At 43.2% G+C, this 13611-nt stretch overlaps 2 protein-coding genes across 2 annotated transcripts; both read left to right on the top strand.

The window, feature by feature from the left end:
* The first annotated feature begins 1135 nt into the window (after positions 1-1135).
* On the top strand, positions 1136-1714 carry TMEM217 (transmembrane protein 217). Its single transcript, XM_006734007.1, has one exon. It carries the CDS (start codon positions 1136-1138, stop codon positions 1712-1714), a length of 579 nt encoding a protein of 192 aa, XP_006734070.1.
* Positions 1715-11386: 9672 nt separating this feature from the next.
* On the top strand, positions 11387-12767 carry TMEM217B (transmembrane protein 217B). Its single transcript, XM_006734006.2, has one exon. The coding sequence runs from the start codon at positions 11875-11877 to the stop codon at positions 12427-12429; it is 555 nt and encodes a 184-aa protein (XP_006734069.2). The 5' UTR covers positions 11387-11874; the 3' UTR covers positions 12430-12767.
* Positions 12768-13611: the final 844 nt, after the last annotated feature.

Genomic DNA, 13611 nt, shown 5'->3' with positions numbered 1-13611 from the left:
TTGGGGAGCCATGACTAATACAAGGAAGGCTTTCTAATAGACTACCCACCTTGGTAAACCCTGAGCTTTGACTTCATTCATCCTTAGCCTACAGAGTTTGCTCAGATTGGTAAATATCCTCAGTGCAACATTGCCTCCCATGCTTGCTTACCTCTCCCCATTTCTGAACTCCTCGAGATTGGCTTCCTACCTCGTACTTTGCCAGCCCTTCTATGCTTTTAAGAATATTTAAAAACTATTTTATCCAGCATTTTTAGTTGTTTTAAGTAGCAGGTTGACCCCCATAACCCAATCAGAAATCCCTCTACTTTCCTTTTCAATGATTTCTGCCCTTCTATTTATTTTTTTCTCCTATTTTTTGTTGTTCTTATTGTTGTGTTGGTTTTTTCCCTTAAATCTTTTAGCTGAACACACAGCTCATTATTGCTTTTTCTTTTCTATTATTAGGCTATTCCATCCTTGAAGCTGTAAATTTCCCTTCAAGCACACCTTTCTTTGTAGTCTTTAAGTTTTGATATGTAGTGCAGGAGCGATTGCTGAAAGCCTGTTGGTGCCCACCTGTTTTCATCAACTCCTCACACCAGCAGGGCTATTGTACTGCTGATTTTTCTCCTGAGACACCTGCCCTCAAGGTCTGGCAAGTGCTGCCAATTTCCCCCCTCAGGGGGCAGGAATGGTTGCCTAAGGCAACGCCGGGAAAGATAAGAGCATAATTAAACTACCTTTTCTACTCCGGGTTTTCCAAGACTGGCTACGTATGGAAATCACTAGAAAGTTTTGAAAAATACCGATCTCTAGGTCGAACTCAGAGAATGTTCTCTTTGGTCTGGGGTGGAGCCTGAGCATGGGTACTTGCAGGATTCGAATGCGAAGCCAGGGCTAGGAACCACTTCTCTCATTTATCTGCTCCTGGCCACCAGCCCCAGACTGCATCCTGCCTCCTCCCCACTCCCACTCCCAAGCGACTTTAGAGTCTAATGTCTTCCCAAAGCTGTTATTTCCTGGTTTCCATCTCTCTCTCTATTGGTTTTCCAGGGTGGATTTGGGGGCAGGGAGCAGAAACCCTGGTCATTTACCACATTGGCAGGAACCAGGATTGTCCTGCATCCTGTTTGTCTTCACAGGAGGTCTCAGCATGAGAGAACAGCACTGGTTTGGGATGACTGCCAGGATGGGCACCGTGTTATCAGGGGTCTTCACCATCATGGCCACCAACATGTACCTCATCTTCGAACAGAAGTACATAAAGAGCAGCGACTGCACTGAGAATTACGTACAGACCAAGAGTGCAGGCGTCCTGGTAAAGCAGCTCATCATCTGCTGGACTTCCAATGTTGTCTTCTTCCTGTCTTTCATTACCATCATCATCAGCTGCTTCCTCCTATACTCGGTATATGCCCAAATATACCAGGGCTTGGTGATCTACATCATCTGGATCATTTTCCATGAAATTGTAAACATTGTAGTTCAAATCCTTACCAACAATGACTCTGTCATTGAAGAGGTCAGGGTCGTGCGCTGGTTTGGCTTGCTGTCCCGTATATTCATGCACTGTTTCTGGATGTTCTATATCATCTCCTATGCCCACATGATCTATAAAAGTCAAAGCCAGGGCAATATAATCTCCTACAACAGACGTATTTCTACAGGCAATGGAGAGTTCCCACGACGGAAATCAAAGATCATCAACTCTACCCGCCACTATAGTGGATAATGTTTACCCTTGTCTCTCCCCTCCACAGGCAAAAATCCCAGGTTCTGATGGTAGTTGTAGCTCCATCTCTTTCACTTTTGCTGATCTGTTCGGCTGTAGAGCCCCTACTACCACCTTTTGGGGGGAACGTGGAGAGAAATGTCATTATAATCACAACTGGGACCACCTGCTCATTGAAGGCATTTGGTGAAAGGACATGGTTCCATTTCCAGCACTCCTTGAGTTCCTCCTTCCTTTGTCGGTCAGCACCACCTTAGAGGTCAAAATAAAGACAGCAAGGGAATGAAACGAAGCTGACTTGCAGTCTGGCAATCCTTTCACCTTGGTGCTTGTCTTCACATCAGCCTTCAACCCACAGCTCTCTAATCCAACCCTGGGACAGGCAGACCTGTATCTATATCTCAGGTAGCTGTGGCATAAGGGGTAGAGGCGGTGCCTTGGGGTAGGTTTGTGCCATGGTCTTTCTCCTTATGTCCTCTATGCTATATTCCAGATGAGTAGAGAATAAAAAATAGAGAAAATCATTCTTCCTTTTCTGTCTTGAGTCCCCCCTCCCCCAGATTTGTCAAAAACCACAAACTGCACTTGGTTCACCAAAAGATATTTGTTAAACTTTTCTGTCTGTCACTATGCTGGACTTCGTGGGAGGATACAAAAAAGTTCAAGGTACAAGGCCTGACCTTGAGGATTTTGCAGTTCAGTGGAAGAAACGAAATCACTGTTGATGACTTAATAAGCCAGTCATATAAGACAGCACAAGACTATACATTACCATAGATCAACAAACGTCACTTTGCATTCAGTTTCAGAAACTGTCAGAAGTTTGAGCCAAGATGGAAGACAAATTGAGCAAATTTCTACTTCAAGTAGAGAGAGAGCAAGCACAAGGGGGGTGCAGAGTGGGAGGGAGAAGCAGGCTTCCCACTGAGCAGGGAGCCTGATGCGGTGCTCGATCCCAGGACCCTGAGACCATGACCCGACGCTCTACCGACTGAGCCACCCAGGCACCCCATTAGGCATTATGTTAAGTGTTTGTTTATTTAATAGCTTTCTTGAGGTATAATTAACATATAATAAATTGCATATGTTTAAAATATATAATTTGATAAGTTTTGATGTAAGTATATCCCAGTAAAACCATCACAACTGAATTCCTAAACATATCTCCCCCAAAAGTTTCCTCTTAATACCTGTCCCCTCCCCTTCTTGCACCCCCCCCCACCATCTCAAGGGCAGTGATTTGCTGTCATTATATATTAGTTTGCATTTTCTAGAATTTTACATAAATGGAGTCATATAGTATGCACTCTTTTTTGGTCTGGCTTCTTTCACTCAGACTAATACCTTTAAGATTCATTCATGTTGTGGGGTCAGTACATGGCTCAGTCTGTTAAGCGTCTGACTCTTGATTTTGGCTCAGGTTATGATCTCAGGGTCATAGGATCGAGCCCTCCTCCCCTGTCAACCTCCGTGTGCTCAGCACGGAGTCTGCTTTTACCTCTCCCTCTGCTCCTTCCCCTGCTCACACACACACGTGCTCTCTCTCTCTCTCAAATAAATAAATAGAATCTTAAAAAAAGGGCGCCTGGGTGGCTCAGTTGGTTGAGCGACTGCCTTCGGCTCAGGTCATGATCCTGGAGTCCCGGGATCGAGTCCCACATCGGGCTCCCTGCTCAGCGGGGGTCTGCTTCTCCCTCTGACCCTCTTCCCTCTCGTGCTCTCTGTCTCTCATTCTCTCTCTCAAATAAATAAATAAAATCTTAAAAAAAAAAAAAGAATCTTAAAAAAAAAAAGATTCAGGGACGCCTGGGTGGCTCAGTTGGTGAAGCGTCTGCCTTTGGCTGAGGTCATGATCCCGGGGTCCTGGGATTCGGCCCCACGTTGGGCTCTCTGCTCAATGGGGAGCCTGCTTCTCCCTCTCCCTGGTGCTCCCCATGCTTGTACTCTGTCAAATAAATAAATCTTTAAAAAAAAAGCCTTTAAAAAATAAAAAATAAATAAACCAAACATGAATATTCCTGGAATAAACTCTACTTGGTCATGCTGTATAATCTTTTTTATATATTGTGGAATTAGATTTGTTCAATTTTGTTTAGAATTTTTGAATCTATCTTCATAGGGGATATTTGTCTGTAGTTTTCTTATAATGTCTTCATCAGATTGTGGTATCAGAGTAATGCTTACTTCATAGAAAGGAGTATTTCTTCCTTTTCAATTTTCTTTAAGAGTTTATATACAATTGATATTTATTTCTTCCTTAAATGCTTGGTGGGATTCAGCAGTAAAGTCATCTGGACCTGGAATTTTCTTTGTGGGAAGTATTAAACTACAAATTCAATTAAAAAAAAAGATATAAGGATTACTGGGGTTATCTATTTCTTCTTGAGTAAGCTTTAAAAGTTTGCATCTTTTGGGCACCTGGGTGGCTCAGTTGGTTAAGTGACTGCCTTCGGCTCAGGTCATGATTCTGGAATCCCGGGATCGAGTCCCACATCGGGCTCCCTGCTCGGCAGGGAGTCTGCTTCTTCCTCTGACCCTCCTCCCTCTGATGCTCTCTGTCTCTCATTCTCTCTCTCTCAAATAAATAAATAAAATCTTTAAAAAAAAAAAAAAGAAGTTTGCATCTTTCTTTTTTTTTAAGATTTTATTTATTTGACAGAGAGAGAGAGAGAGCACCAGTGAGGGGAGGGGCAGAGGGAGAAGCAAACTCCCCGCTGAGCAGGGAGGGCAACACGGGGCTCCATTCCAGGACCCTGGGATCACGACCTAAGCCGAAGGCAGATGCTTAATTGACTGAGTCACCCAGATGCCCCTAGTTTGTGTCTTTTAATTTGCCCGTTTTGTCTAAGTTGTCAAGTTTATTGCCATAAAGCTGTTCATAATATTCCCTTATTATCCTTTTAACATCTGTAGAATGTGCAGTGAAGTCACTGCTCTCATTCCTGATATTGTTAATTTTTTTCTCTTTTTCTTTTTCTGATCAGCCTGACTAGAGGTTTTAGTTTTTAATGACACCAGCTTTTTGTTTCATTGATTTTTATCTCTTCCTTATGTCTTATGTCTCATTGATTTCCACTGTGATCTTTATTCTTTTCCTTCTTCTACTTACTTTGAATTTAATTTTTTCTTCTTTTTATACTTTTCTTAAAGTAGAAGCTGAGGCCATTAATTGAAGACCTTACTTATTTTCTAAGATAGGCACTTGGTACTATAAAATTTCCCCCAAGTGCTACCTTAATGGCTTCACACAAAATTTTTATGTTGTATTTCATTTTTAGTCAGTTAAAAATATTTTCTAATTTCCTTTTGATTTTTTTCTTTGATCTATGGGTTATTTATAAATGTGCTACTTTGTTCAATATTTGGCCTCAAACTCACAGCCCTGCAATCAAGAGTTGCATACTCAGGACACCTTTGTGGCTCAGTCCGTCAAGCATCTGGCTTGGGCTCAGGTCATCATCCCAGGCTCCTGGGATTGAGCCCCGCATTGGGCTCCTTGCTCAGCGGGGAGCCTGCTTCTCCCTCTCCCTCTGCCTGCAGCTCTGCCTACTTGTGATCTTTCTCTCTCTCTGTCAAATAAATAAATAAAATCTTTAAAAAAAGGGGGGGGGTGGTTTGCATACTCTACTGACTGAGTCAGCCAGGTATCCCTGGGTCTTCCTTTTTAATCCAATCTAACAACCTCTACTTTTTTGTTGGAGTATTTAGATCTTTTACATTTAGTGGCCATCTTGTTATTTGTTTTACTTTTGTCTCATCTATTCTCTGTTTCTTTTTCCTCTTTTTTTTTAACCTTCTTTTGGATTAATTTGATGTTTCTATGGCTTCATTTTATCTCCTTTGCCAACTTATATCTATGTGTAATTCTTTGTTGTGCATTTTAGTGGTTGTTTAAGAGTTTATGGTAAAGAGCTTTAACCTACCACAAGTCTACCTTCAGGTGATATAAAGCCTCTTCACATATAGTATAAGAACCTTATAACACTATACTTCCAATTTTCCTCTCTTATTTGTGCTATCATTATCATACTTTTTACTTTTATAAACCTCATCATATATTGTTATTATCTTTGCTTGAATTGTCTTTCAAAGAGCTTTAAATAACAAGGAAAAAAATCTTTATTTTCTATTTTTATATTCACCCATATTGTTAGCATTCCCAGGGTTATTCGTTCCTTTGTACAGATCCAGATTTCTACAGGTATCATTTTTCTTCCGCCAGGACTTCCTTTAACATTTTTTGTAGTGCAGATCTGCTGATGATTAATTCTTTCGGCTTTTCTATACCTGAAAAAGATTATTATGTTTTCATTTCTTAAGATTTAAATAATTTTAATTTTTTAAATTGTAGTAAAATATACATAACATAAAATTTACCATCATAGCCATTTTTAAGTGTAGAGTTCAATGATGTTATGTCCATTCACATTGTTGTGCAACAGATCTCCAGCACTCTTTTTATCTTGCAAAACTGAAATTCTATAACCATTAAACAATAGCTCCCCATCCTCTCCCCGCCCCAGCCCCTGGCAACCAATATTCTACTTTCTGTCTCTATGACTTGACTAGTCTAGCTATCTCATGTAAGGGGAATCAAACAACCTTTGTCCTTTTTTGACTGGCTTATTTCACTTAGCATAATTTCCTCAAGGTTCATCCATGTTGTAGCATGGGTCAGAATTTTCTTCCTTTTTAAGGCTGAGTAATATTCCATTGTATGTGTATACCACATTTTGTTTATCCAGGTCTCTTCCCTCCTGAACAGAGCACTCAGCTCCTAATGCAGGAATGTCACTAAGACAGAAGCATGTAATTGTTCCCCCTCACCGTTCCAGGGCTGTGGCTCAGATATTTTGTCTAGGACAGGGGAGAAGTAAGCCATAAAACAGATTGTTCATAATCTCTTCCCAAAGGAACTGGACTCATTTACAACAGAGCATGGAGAGGTTTAAATCTAAAGACACTCTTTAAAACAGTAAAGACAGGGCACCTGGGTGGCTCAGTCACTGGGCATCTGCCTTCGGCTCGGGTCGTGATCCCAGGGTCCTGGGATCGAGCCCCAGATGGGCTCCCTGCTCTGCAGGAAGCCTGCTTCTCCCTCTCCCACACCCCCTGCTCTCTCGCTGTGTCGCTCTCTGTCAAATAGAAATAAATAAATAAAATAAAATAAACAGTAAAGACTGTGGCAAAAGGCACTTGGTAGGAGATATGTAAATCCAATGAAGATACAGCCTAAACTGTAGGCTAGCTAGTTTTCAGGAGAGAACTGGAGAAATAAATAACTAGGAGAAACCCTCCTGAGGTCAGAAAAAATATCAAACACTGACTTCTGAAACTACTCCTTCAAAAGAGCCTGAATTTGATTGGATTCGTCTGTAGAGCAATTTATGTCCTAGGGCATTACTGAAAACAATCGAGCAATCAGCCAGCGATTAGTAAACCTTAACAGCTGAGGTATGATTAGGAAAAGAGAGAAGAGTTCTTCCAAAACCACTCCATCCTAGAGCGACTGTGGGCCCACCCTAAGCTGCACCTCCCTGACAAGCAGCATCAGAAGCTTCACACCATGGGGCACCTGGCTGGCTCAGTCAGTAGAGCATGCGACTCTTGATCTTGAGGTTTAAGTCTGAGCCCCATGTTGGGTGTAGAGATTACTTTAAAAAAAAGCTTCACCTTTTGGGGGGTTGAGGTGCAAGGGAGAAGAATATCATTTACGAAAATAATCCAGCCAGTCACTAAACAAGAAGCAAATAACAAGCTTAGTGGAGGGTTGCAGGTGTTCCCTCGCCTAGAATTGCTATAATATATTGTCCAAAATGTCCAGTTTCCAACAAAAAAAGAATATAAGACATGTAAAGAAACAGGAAAGTTTGACTCATATATCAGAAAAAAAATCAGGGAACAGAAATTCCCTGTGAGGGGCGCCTGGGTGGCTCAGTCAGTTAAGAGTCTGCCTTCGGCTCAGGTCATGGTCCCAGGGTCCTGGGATCGAGCCCCACATCAGGCTCCCTGCTCAGCAGGAAGTCTGCTTCTCCCTCTCCCACTCCCCCTGCTTGTGTTCCCTCTCTCACTGTGTCTCTCTCTGTCAAAATAAATAAGTAAAATCTTTAAAAAAAAAAAAAAAAGAAATTCCCTGTGAGAGTGACAAGATATCAGATTTAACAGAAAAAGTCTCCAAAGTAGTCATTATAAATATGTTTAAAGAACTAAAGAAAACCATGATTAAAGGAGTAAAGGAAAAATATGATGGCAATGTCACATCAAATACAGAATATCAATAAATATCAATAAAAGAGATAAAAGTTATAAAAAAGAACCAAATGGGGACATCTGGGTGGCTCAGTCAGTTAAGTGTCTGCCTTCGGCTCAGATCATGATCCCAGGGTCCTGGGATCAAGTCCCTGCTGAGCAGGGAGCCTGCTTCTCCCTCTGCCTGCTGCTCCCCCTGCTTGCGCTCGGTCTCTCTCTCTCTAACGAGTAAATAAATAAATAATCTTAAAAAAAAAAAAAAGAACCAAATGGAAATTCTGGAGTTGAAAAGTACAATAACTGAAGTGAAAAAATTCACTAGAGAGGTTCAGGAGTAGATTTTAACTGACAGAAGAAAAAATTAGTGAACTTGAAGATAGCTGCTAGAGATTATGCAATCTGAAGAACAGAGAGAAAAAATGTGAAGAAAAATAAGCAGAGCGTCAGAAAAATGTGAGAATCATACCAACCAACATATGCATAATGGTGGTATTAGAAGGACAGGAGAGGGGCGCCTGGGTGGCTCAGCAGTGTTAAGTGACTGACTCTTAATTTCGATTCAGGTCATGATCCATGGGTAATGAGATGGAGGCCGACATCAGGCTCCACAATGGGCATGGAGCCTGCTTAAGATTCTCTCTCTCACGGCGCCTGGGTGGCACAGTCAGTTAAGTGTCCAACTCTTGGTTTCGGCTCAAGTCGTGATCTCTGGGTCAAGGGATCAGACCCTATGTTGGGCTCTGTGCTCAGTGTGGAGTCTGCTTAAGATGCTCTCTCTTCCTCTGCCCCTCCCTCCCCCGCTCTTGTGCGCACGAACACGCGCTCTCTCTCTCTCTTAAAAAAAAGAGAGAGAGAGAAAAGAACAGAAAAAATATTTAAAGAAATAATGCCTGAAAACTTTTCAAATTTATTGAAAAACACTAACCTACACACCCAGGAAGCTCAAAGAATTCCAATTAGGATAAATTCAAAGAGATCACAGACACTGCATAGTAAATGCTCAAGTCAAAGACAAGGAGACCATCTTGAAAGCAGCAAGAGAAAAATGATTCAACACTTATAAGGGAATCCCAATAAGATTAGCACCTGATTTCTCAGCAGAAACAATGGAGGCCAGATGGTGGTGAGATAACATATTCAAAATATTCCCCCCTCCCAAACACTGTTAACCAAGAATCCTGTATCCAGCAAAGCTGTATTTCAGAAATGCTCAGATTTCTTTCTGAGTTCCAGGTTGATGGAGGTCACTTCATAATAGACATGTCTATTTGGATGTCCCAGGGGAACACAGATCTACCTCCTCCTCATCTTTCCCACACCCATCCTAAGTGTGCTCCCCACCTCATTGAATGGGTCAACCTTTACCCAGGTGCTCATCCCAGACTCCTCCCACAACCCCAGGCCCCCAACACCTCATGTTGCCTTGCTTCACCATTTCCTTTAAGTCTCTCAACTGCTCTGCCTACCTCCATTCCAGCCTCCTTTCTGACCCATGGTCCCCAAACTAGCAATGAAAGATTTTTCTAAAATGCAAATCAGATCGTCACACACACACACACACACACACACACACACACATACACACATCCGTAAGATGCTTCCAGTTCTCTCACTGCCTTCCAGAGAAACTTCCAAATGGCTGGTAAGTCCCCTTTCTTTTCTGGCCCCTGCCATCCCCTGTAGCCTACCCCTCTGCTCAAGCCACACCAAATTTGCTGTTTCCCAAATGGCTTTTGCCTGTCCCTGTGCCTACCTGGGTGTTGTCCATTTTGCCAGAGGTGAAGTCCCTCCCTTTTCCACCCAGTTATTGGCCACATCCTCTAAGACACAAGCTTAATGATTGCCTCCACCAGAAAGCCTCCCCTGATTCTCATTCTGGATCAGATCTTTTTTTTAAGTTTGTAATTTAATTCCACTTAATTAACATAGAGTGTTCTATTAGTTTCAGGTGTACAAGATAGTGATTCTGGATTAGATCTTTCTACTTCTTGAGGGCATTGGACCACCTCCTCCATAGCACTTATCACAATGCATTGTAAATTTTCTTTTCCTTAAAAAAAAGTTAAAAACACTTTATTTGCTTTTTTTGTTGTTTTTGTCTAGCTTCCTCACCAGGACGTTTCTCTGTGCATTTCTAGTACCACACTCAGTATCCATCACATAGTTAATGCTCCTTAGATGTCTGCTGAGTGAATGCTGAGTGACTAGAATGTACCAGAGGAACATGACTGGAGGCAGAAAGAGAAGTGAGGCAGTTTTTACAGTGACCAGGAGGGCGGCGTTAAAGGCTAAAACCAAGGCTGGGGCAGGAGGGACAAAGAGCCAATGGGATTTGTAAATAAAATGGCTTGAAATCTGCAAAACAGTCTTAAACCAAGGAATAAGCCTGTGTGGTTTGGGGCCCTCATTTTGAGTGGTGCAGGAGAGTATACCGTGGGACGTGGCTGCTCTGGAAGTTGTTCTGTGAGCAGGGACACAGTGCAGTCTGCTTGGTGGGGACAGGGAAGGTTCAATGCAGCTTTCTACCAGCCAACACACAGTTTCTTCCCTCCCCCCTCCCCCCGACCTGGGAGCCTCCAGAGCCTGAAGTGCAGCAAGAGGTTTGTGTATCAAAGACTGAACTCTGGAGTCACACAGAGTTGCTACGATAGTGGGGAATGAGGTATAAGGATATTGGGGACAGCCTGGGTGTCTCAGTCAGTTAAGCGTCCTACTGTTGGGTGCGGCTCAGGTGCTGATCTCAGGGGTCGTGGGATGGAGTCCTGTGTCAGGCTCTGCGCTCAGCAGGGAGTCTGCTTGAAGTCTTTCCCTCTGCCCCTCCCCCCACTTGTGCACCCCCCCCCCAAATAAGTAAATAAATCTTTCAAAGAGTTATTTGGGATGAACTTGAAAAATATTATGCTAAATGAAGGAAGCTGGGCACAAAAGGACAAATACTATATGATTGCACTTAGATGAAGTACCAAGAGTAGTGAAATTTGTGGAGACAGAAGGTAGAATGGTGGTGAACAAGGGCTGGGGAGAGGGGCGCGGGGAGTTAGCATTTGATAGGTACAGGATTTTTTCTTGGGGAATATAAAAAAATCTGGAGATGGTTGGTGGGGATGGTTGCACAACAGTGTGAAGGTATTTAATGCCACTGGACTAAAATGGTACAAATTTATGTTATGTATGTTTTACCACAGTAAAACAATTGCTACTGACAAAATAAAAAAAAAAAAATGCAGGGATGATTCCAGGCCCTTGAGGAGCCATGCTAGTTTTCTTTCTTTTTTTTTTTTTAAAGATGTTATTTATTTATTTATTTATTTGACAGAGAGAGACACAGCGAGAGAGGGAACACAAGCAGGGAGAGTGGGAGAGGGAGAAGCAGACTTCCCGCTGAGCAGGGAGCCCGATGTGGGGATCGATCCCAGGACCCTGGGATCATGACCTGAGCTGAAGGCAGACGCTTAACGACTGAGCCACCCAGGCGCCCCCATGCTAGTTTTCTGACTTCAGAGAGACAATTATCCCAGGGAAGAATCCAGAACTGACTCCATCATTATTCTAGATATAGGAGCTTCTTAATTCCCACCAGCCAGGCACCAAGAGGAACACACTTTTTGCCACTTTAAAGCACAGCTGCCCCTGAAACAGCAGAGCTGGGAGCTACCTAAGGAGTGTCCTGGGCCAATGAGGCCCTCACTTGCCAGTGACGTGGTCACCTATAGCTCATTAAGTCAGAGCCGGGGCCAGACGCCATGTCCCTTGACCCTGGGCCTGTTGCCTATCCATATACCAACTTACTCTTAGCTCTCCCATTTACATCAGTGGCTCGAGGAATTTGTCGAGGGCTAACTCTACCATCTTGTGATGCATCTCCATTTTTTTTTCCCCTGCAGTGGATGCTGTGGTGAAACACGTATAAAATGAACGACAGGACGATCTGCCTCGTGGTGGGCATCTTCTCTGTCCTCAACACCATCCAGTTCCTCATCTTTGACCTGAACCACATCACAGCTGTTGGCTACGAGGACAAAGTCAACATCTATATGGAAACCGAATCTGAGGTAGTGTCTTGGATGATGACCCACAAGAAGAGCATCAGCGTTGTCTTATCCACCATCACCATCATGTTCAGCCTGTTGCTTCTCTACAGCATCCGCTGGAACAAGTACATGGGGCTGCTGTGCTATGGCATGTGGGTCATCACCTACGAGCTCATCAGTTTCTCCATGGTCGTGCGCATCAACAGGATCATCAAAGAGCAGTTCAAGGAGCTGAGTTACCTGTACTTGATCTTCCAAATCTCCCGTATGCTCTTGCACTTCCTCTGTCTGCCTTTCCTCACCAAGCATACCTACACCCTTTACAAGGACCCCAAGATCTTAAGTAAAATAGGCCGCCGCAGGCATTCCTCCATCAGTATGGTCGATTCGTGGCCCCCTGTTGGGATGGGAACGTTGTACCGCAAGTTGAACTGAACCGTGCCAGGAAGAAGAGAAAGAGAGGGGCTCCCCAGCAATAGCTCCCCTTCTCCCTAGCCTGCCTTCTGTTGATTCTGCTTACCTTCTCAGGGTTCTTGAGTTCTATGCGCTGAAGAGTATTCTTGGGGGAGGGTGGGTTGCCTGGATCAGTTACTGTGCATGTGTTTGTAACCTGTTTTCGCCTTTTATTATATACCTCCTTTGTTCTTAACCAGCTCATGGGTGTATGCTGTTACTTCTCATGATTCCCCCCACTCCCTGCACATCCTTAGTTTCTCATTTTTCTTTTGGGGATTGTCCCACCAATGCCTGGTTCTGCTGAGCCCTTGTGGAGCAATGCTTGTCCTGTAGAACTTTCTATGCTGATGAAAATGTCCTGTATCTGTGCTGTCCACTAGTCACCTATAGCTACGGAACACTTGGAAGGTGGCTATTACAACCCAGGGATCAATAAAAAACTTTTTTTCCATTTTAAGTAATTTCAATTTCAGTAGCCACATATGGCCGGCTCATGGCTACCATATGGGAGAGCACGGTAATCTGGAGCCTCATTTTGCTCCTGCGTATAATCGTACAAGGAATCTCTTTCCAGCTTCATATATCACTCTGCACTCTCGTACTTTTCCGATAGGTATGGTCCTATTGGTCCATAACATGGCAAGAAGATCCGCATTTAAGAAAGCTCCAGGATTTTTTTCAGTTTAAGGACTATTGACATTTTGGATGGGATAATTCTGTCCTGTAGCGGGCTGTTCCCTGCATTAGAGGATGTTTAGCAGCATCTGTCACTTCTACCCACTGGACGCCAGTAGCATCCCCTCACCCTTGTGACAACCAAAAATATCTCCAGACGTTGCTAAATGTTCCCTGGGAAGACAAAATGGCCTCCAGTTGAGAACCACTACTTTATTTACTTTTTAAGTTTATTCATTATTTTTTAGTAATCTCTACACCGAATGTGGGGCCCGAACCCATGACCTTGAGATCAAGAGTCTCACACTCTTCCAACGGAGCCAGCCAGGTGCCCTGAAAACCACTACATTAGAGCAAATAATGTGTCCCTTGACTTCACTTCCAACAGTTTTTGAATGAAAAGGAAGTATCCTAAAAGAAGGTCCCTCTTTTTTTTTTATCTTGGTAAGGATAAGAGTGCTTCAGCGAACCAAGTAGGATATTGTG

Source organism: Leptonychotes weddellii, chromosome 8 (assembly GCF_054177405.1).
Source record: "Leptonychotes weddellii isolate Sample4059 chromosome 8, ASM5417740v2, whole genome shotgun sequence".
In the NCBI taxonomy this organism is placed as follows: domain Eukaryota; kingdom Metazoa; phylum Chordata; class Mammalia; order Carnivora; family Phocidae; genus Leptonychotes; species Leptonychotes weddellii.
The sequence above is the reverse complement of the archived record's forward strand: the minus strand, read 5'-3'. Positions and strand labels throughout refer to the sequence as shown.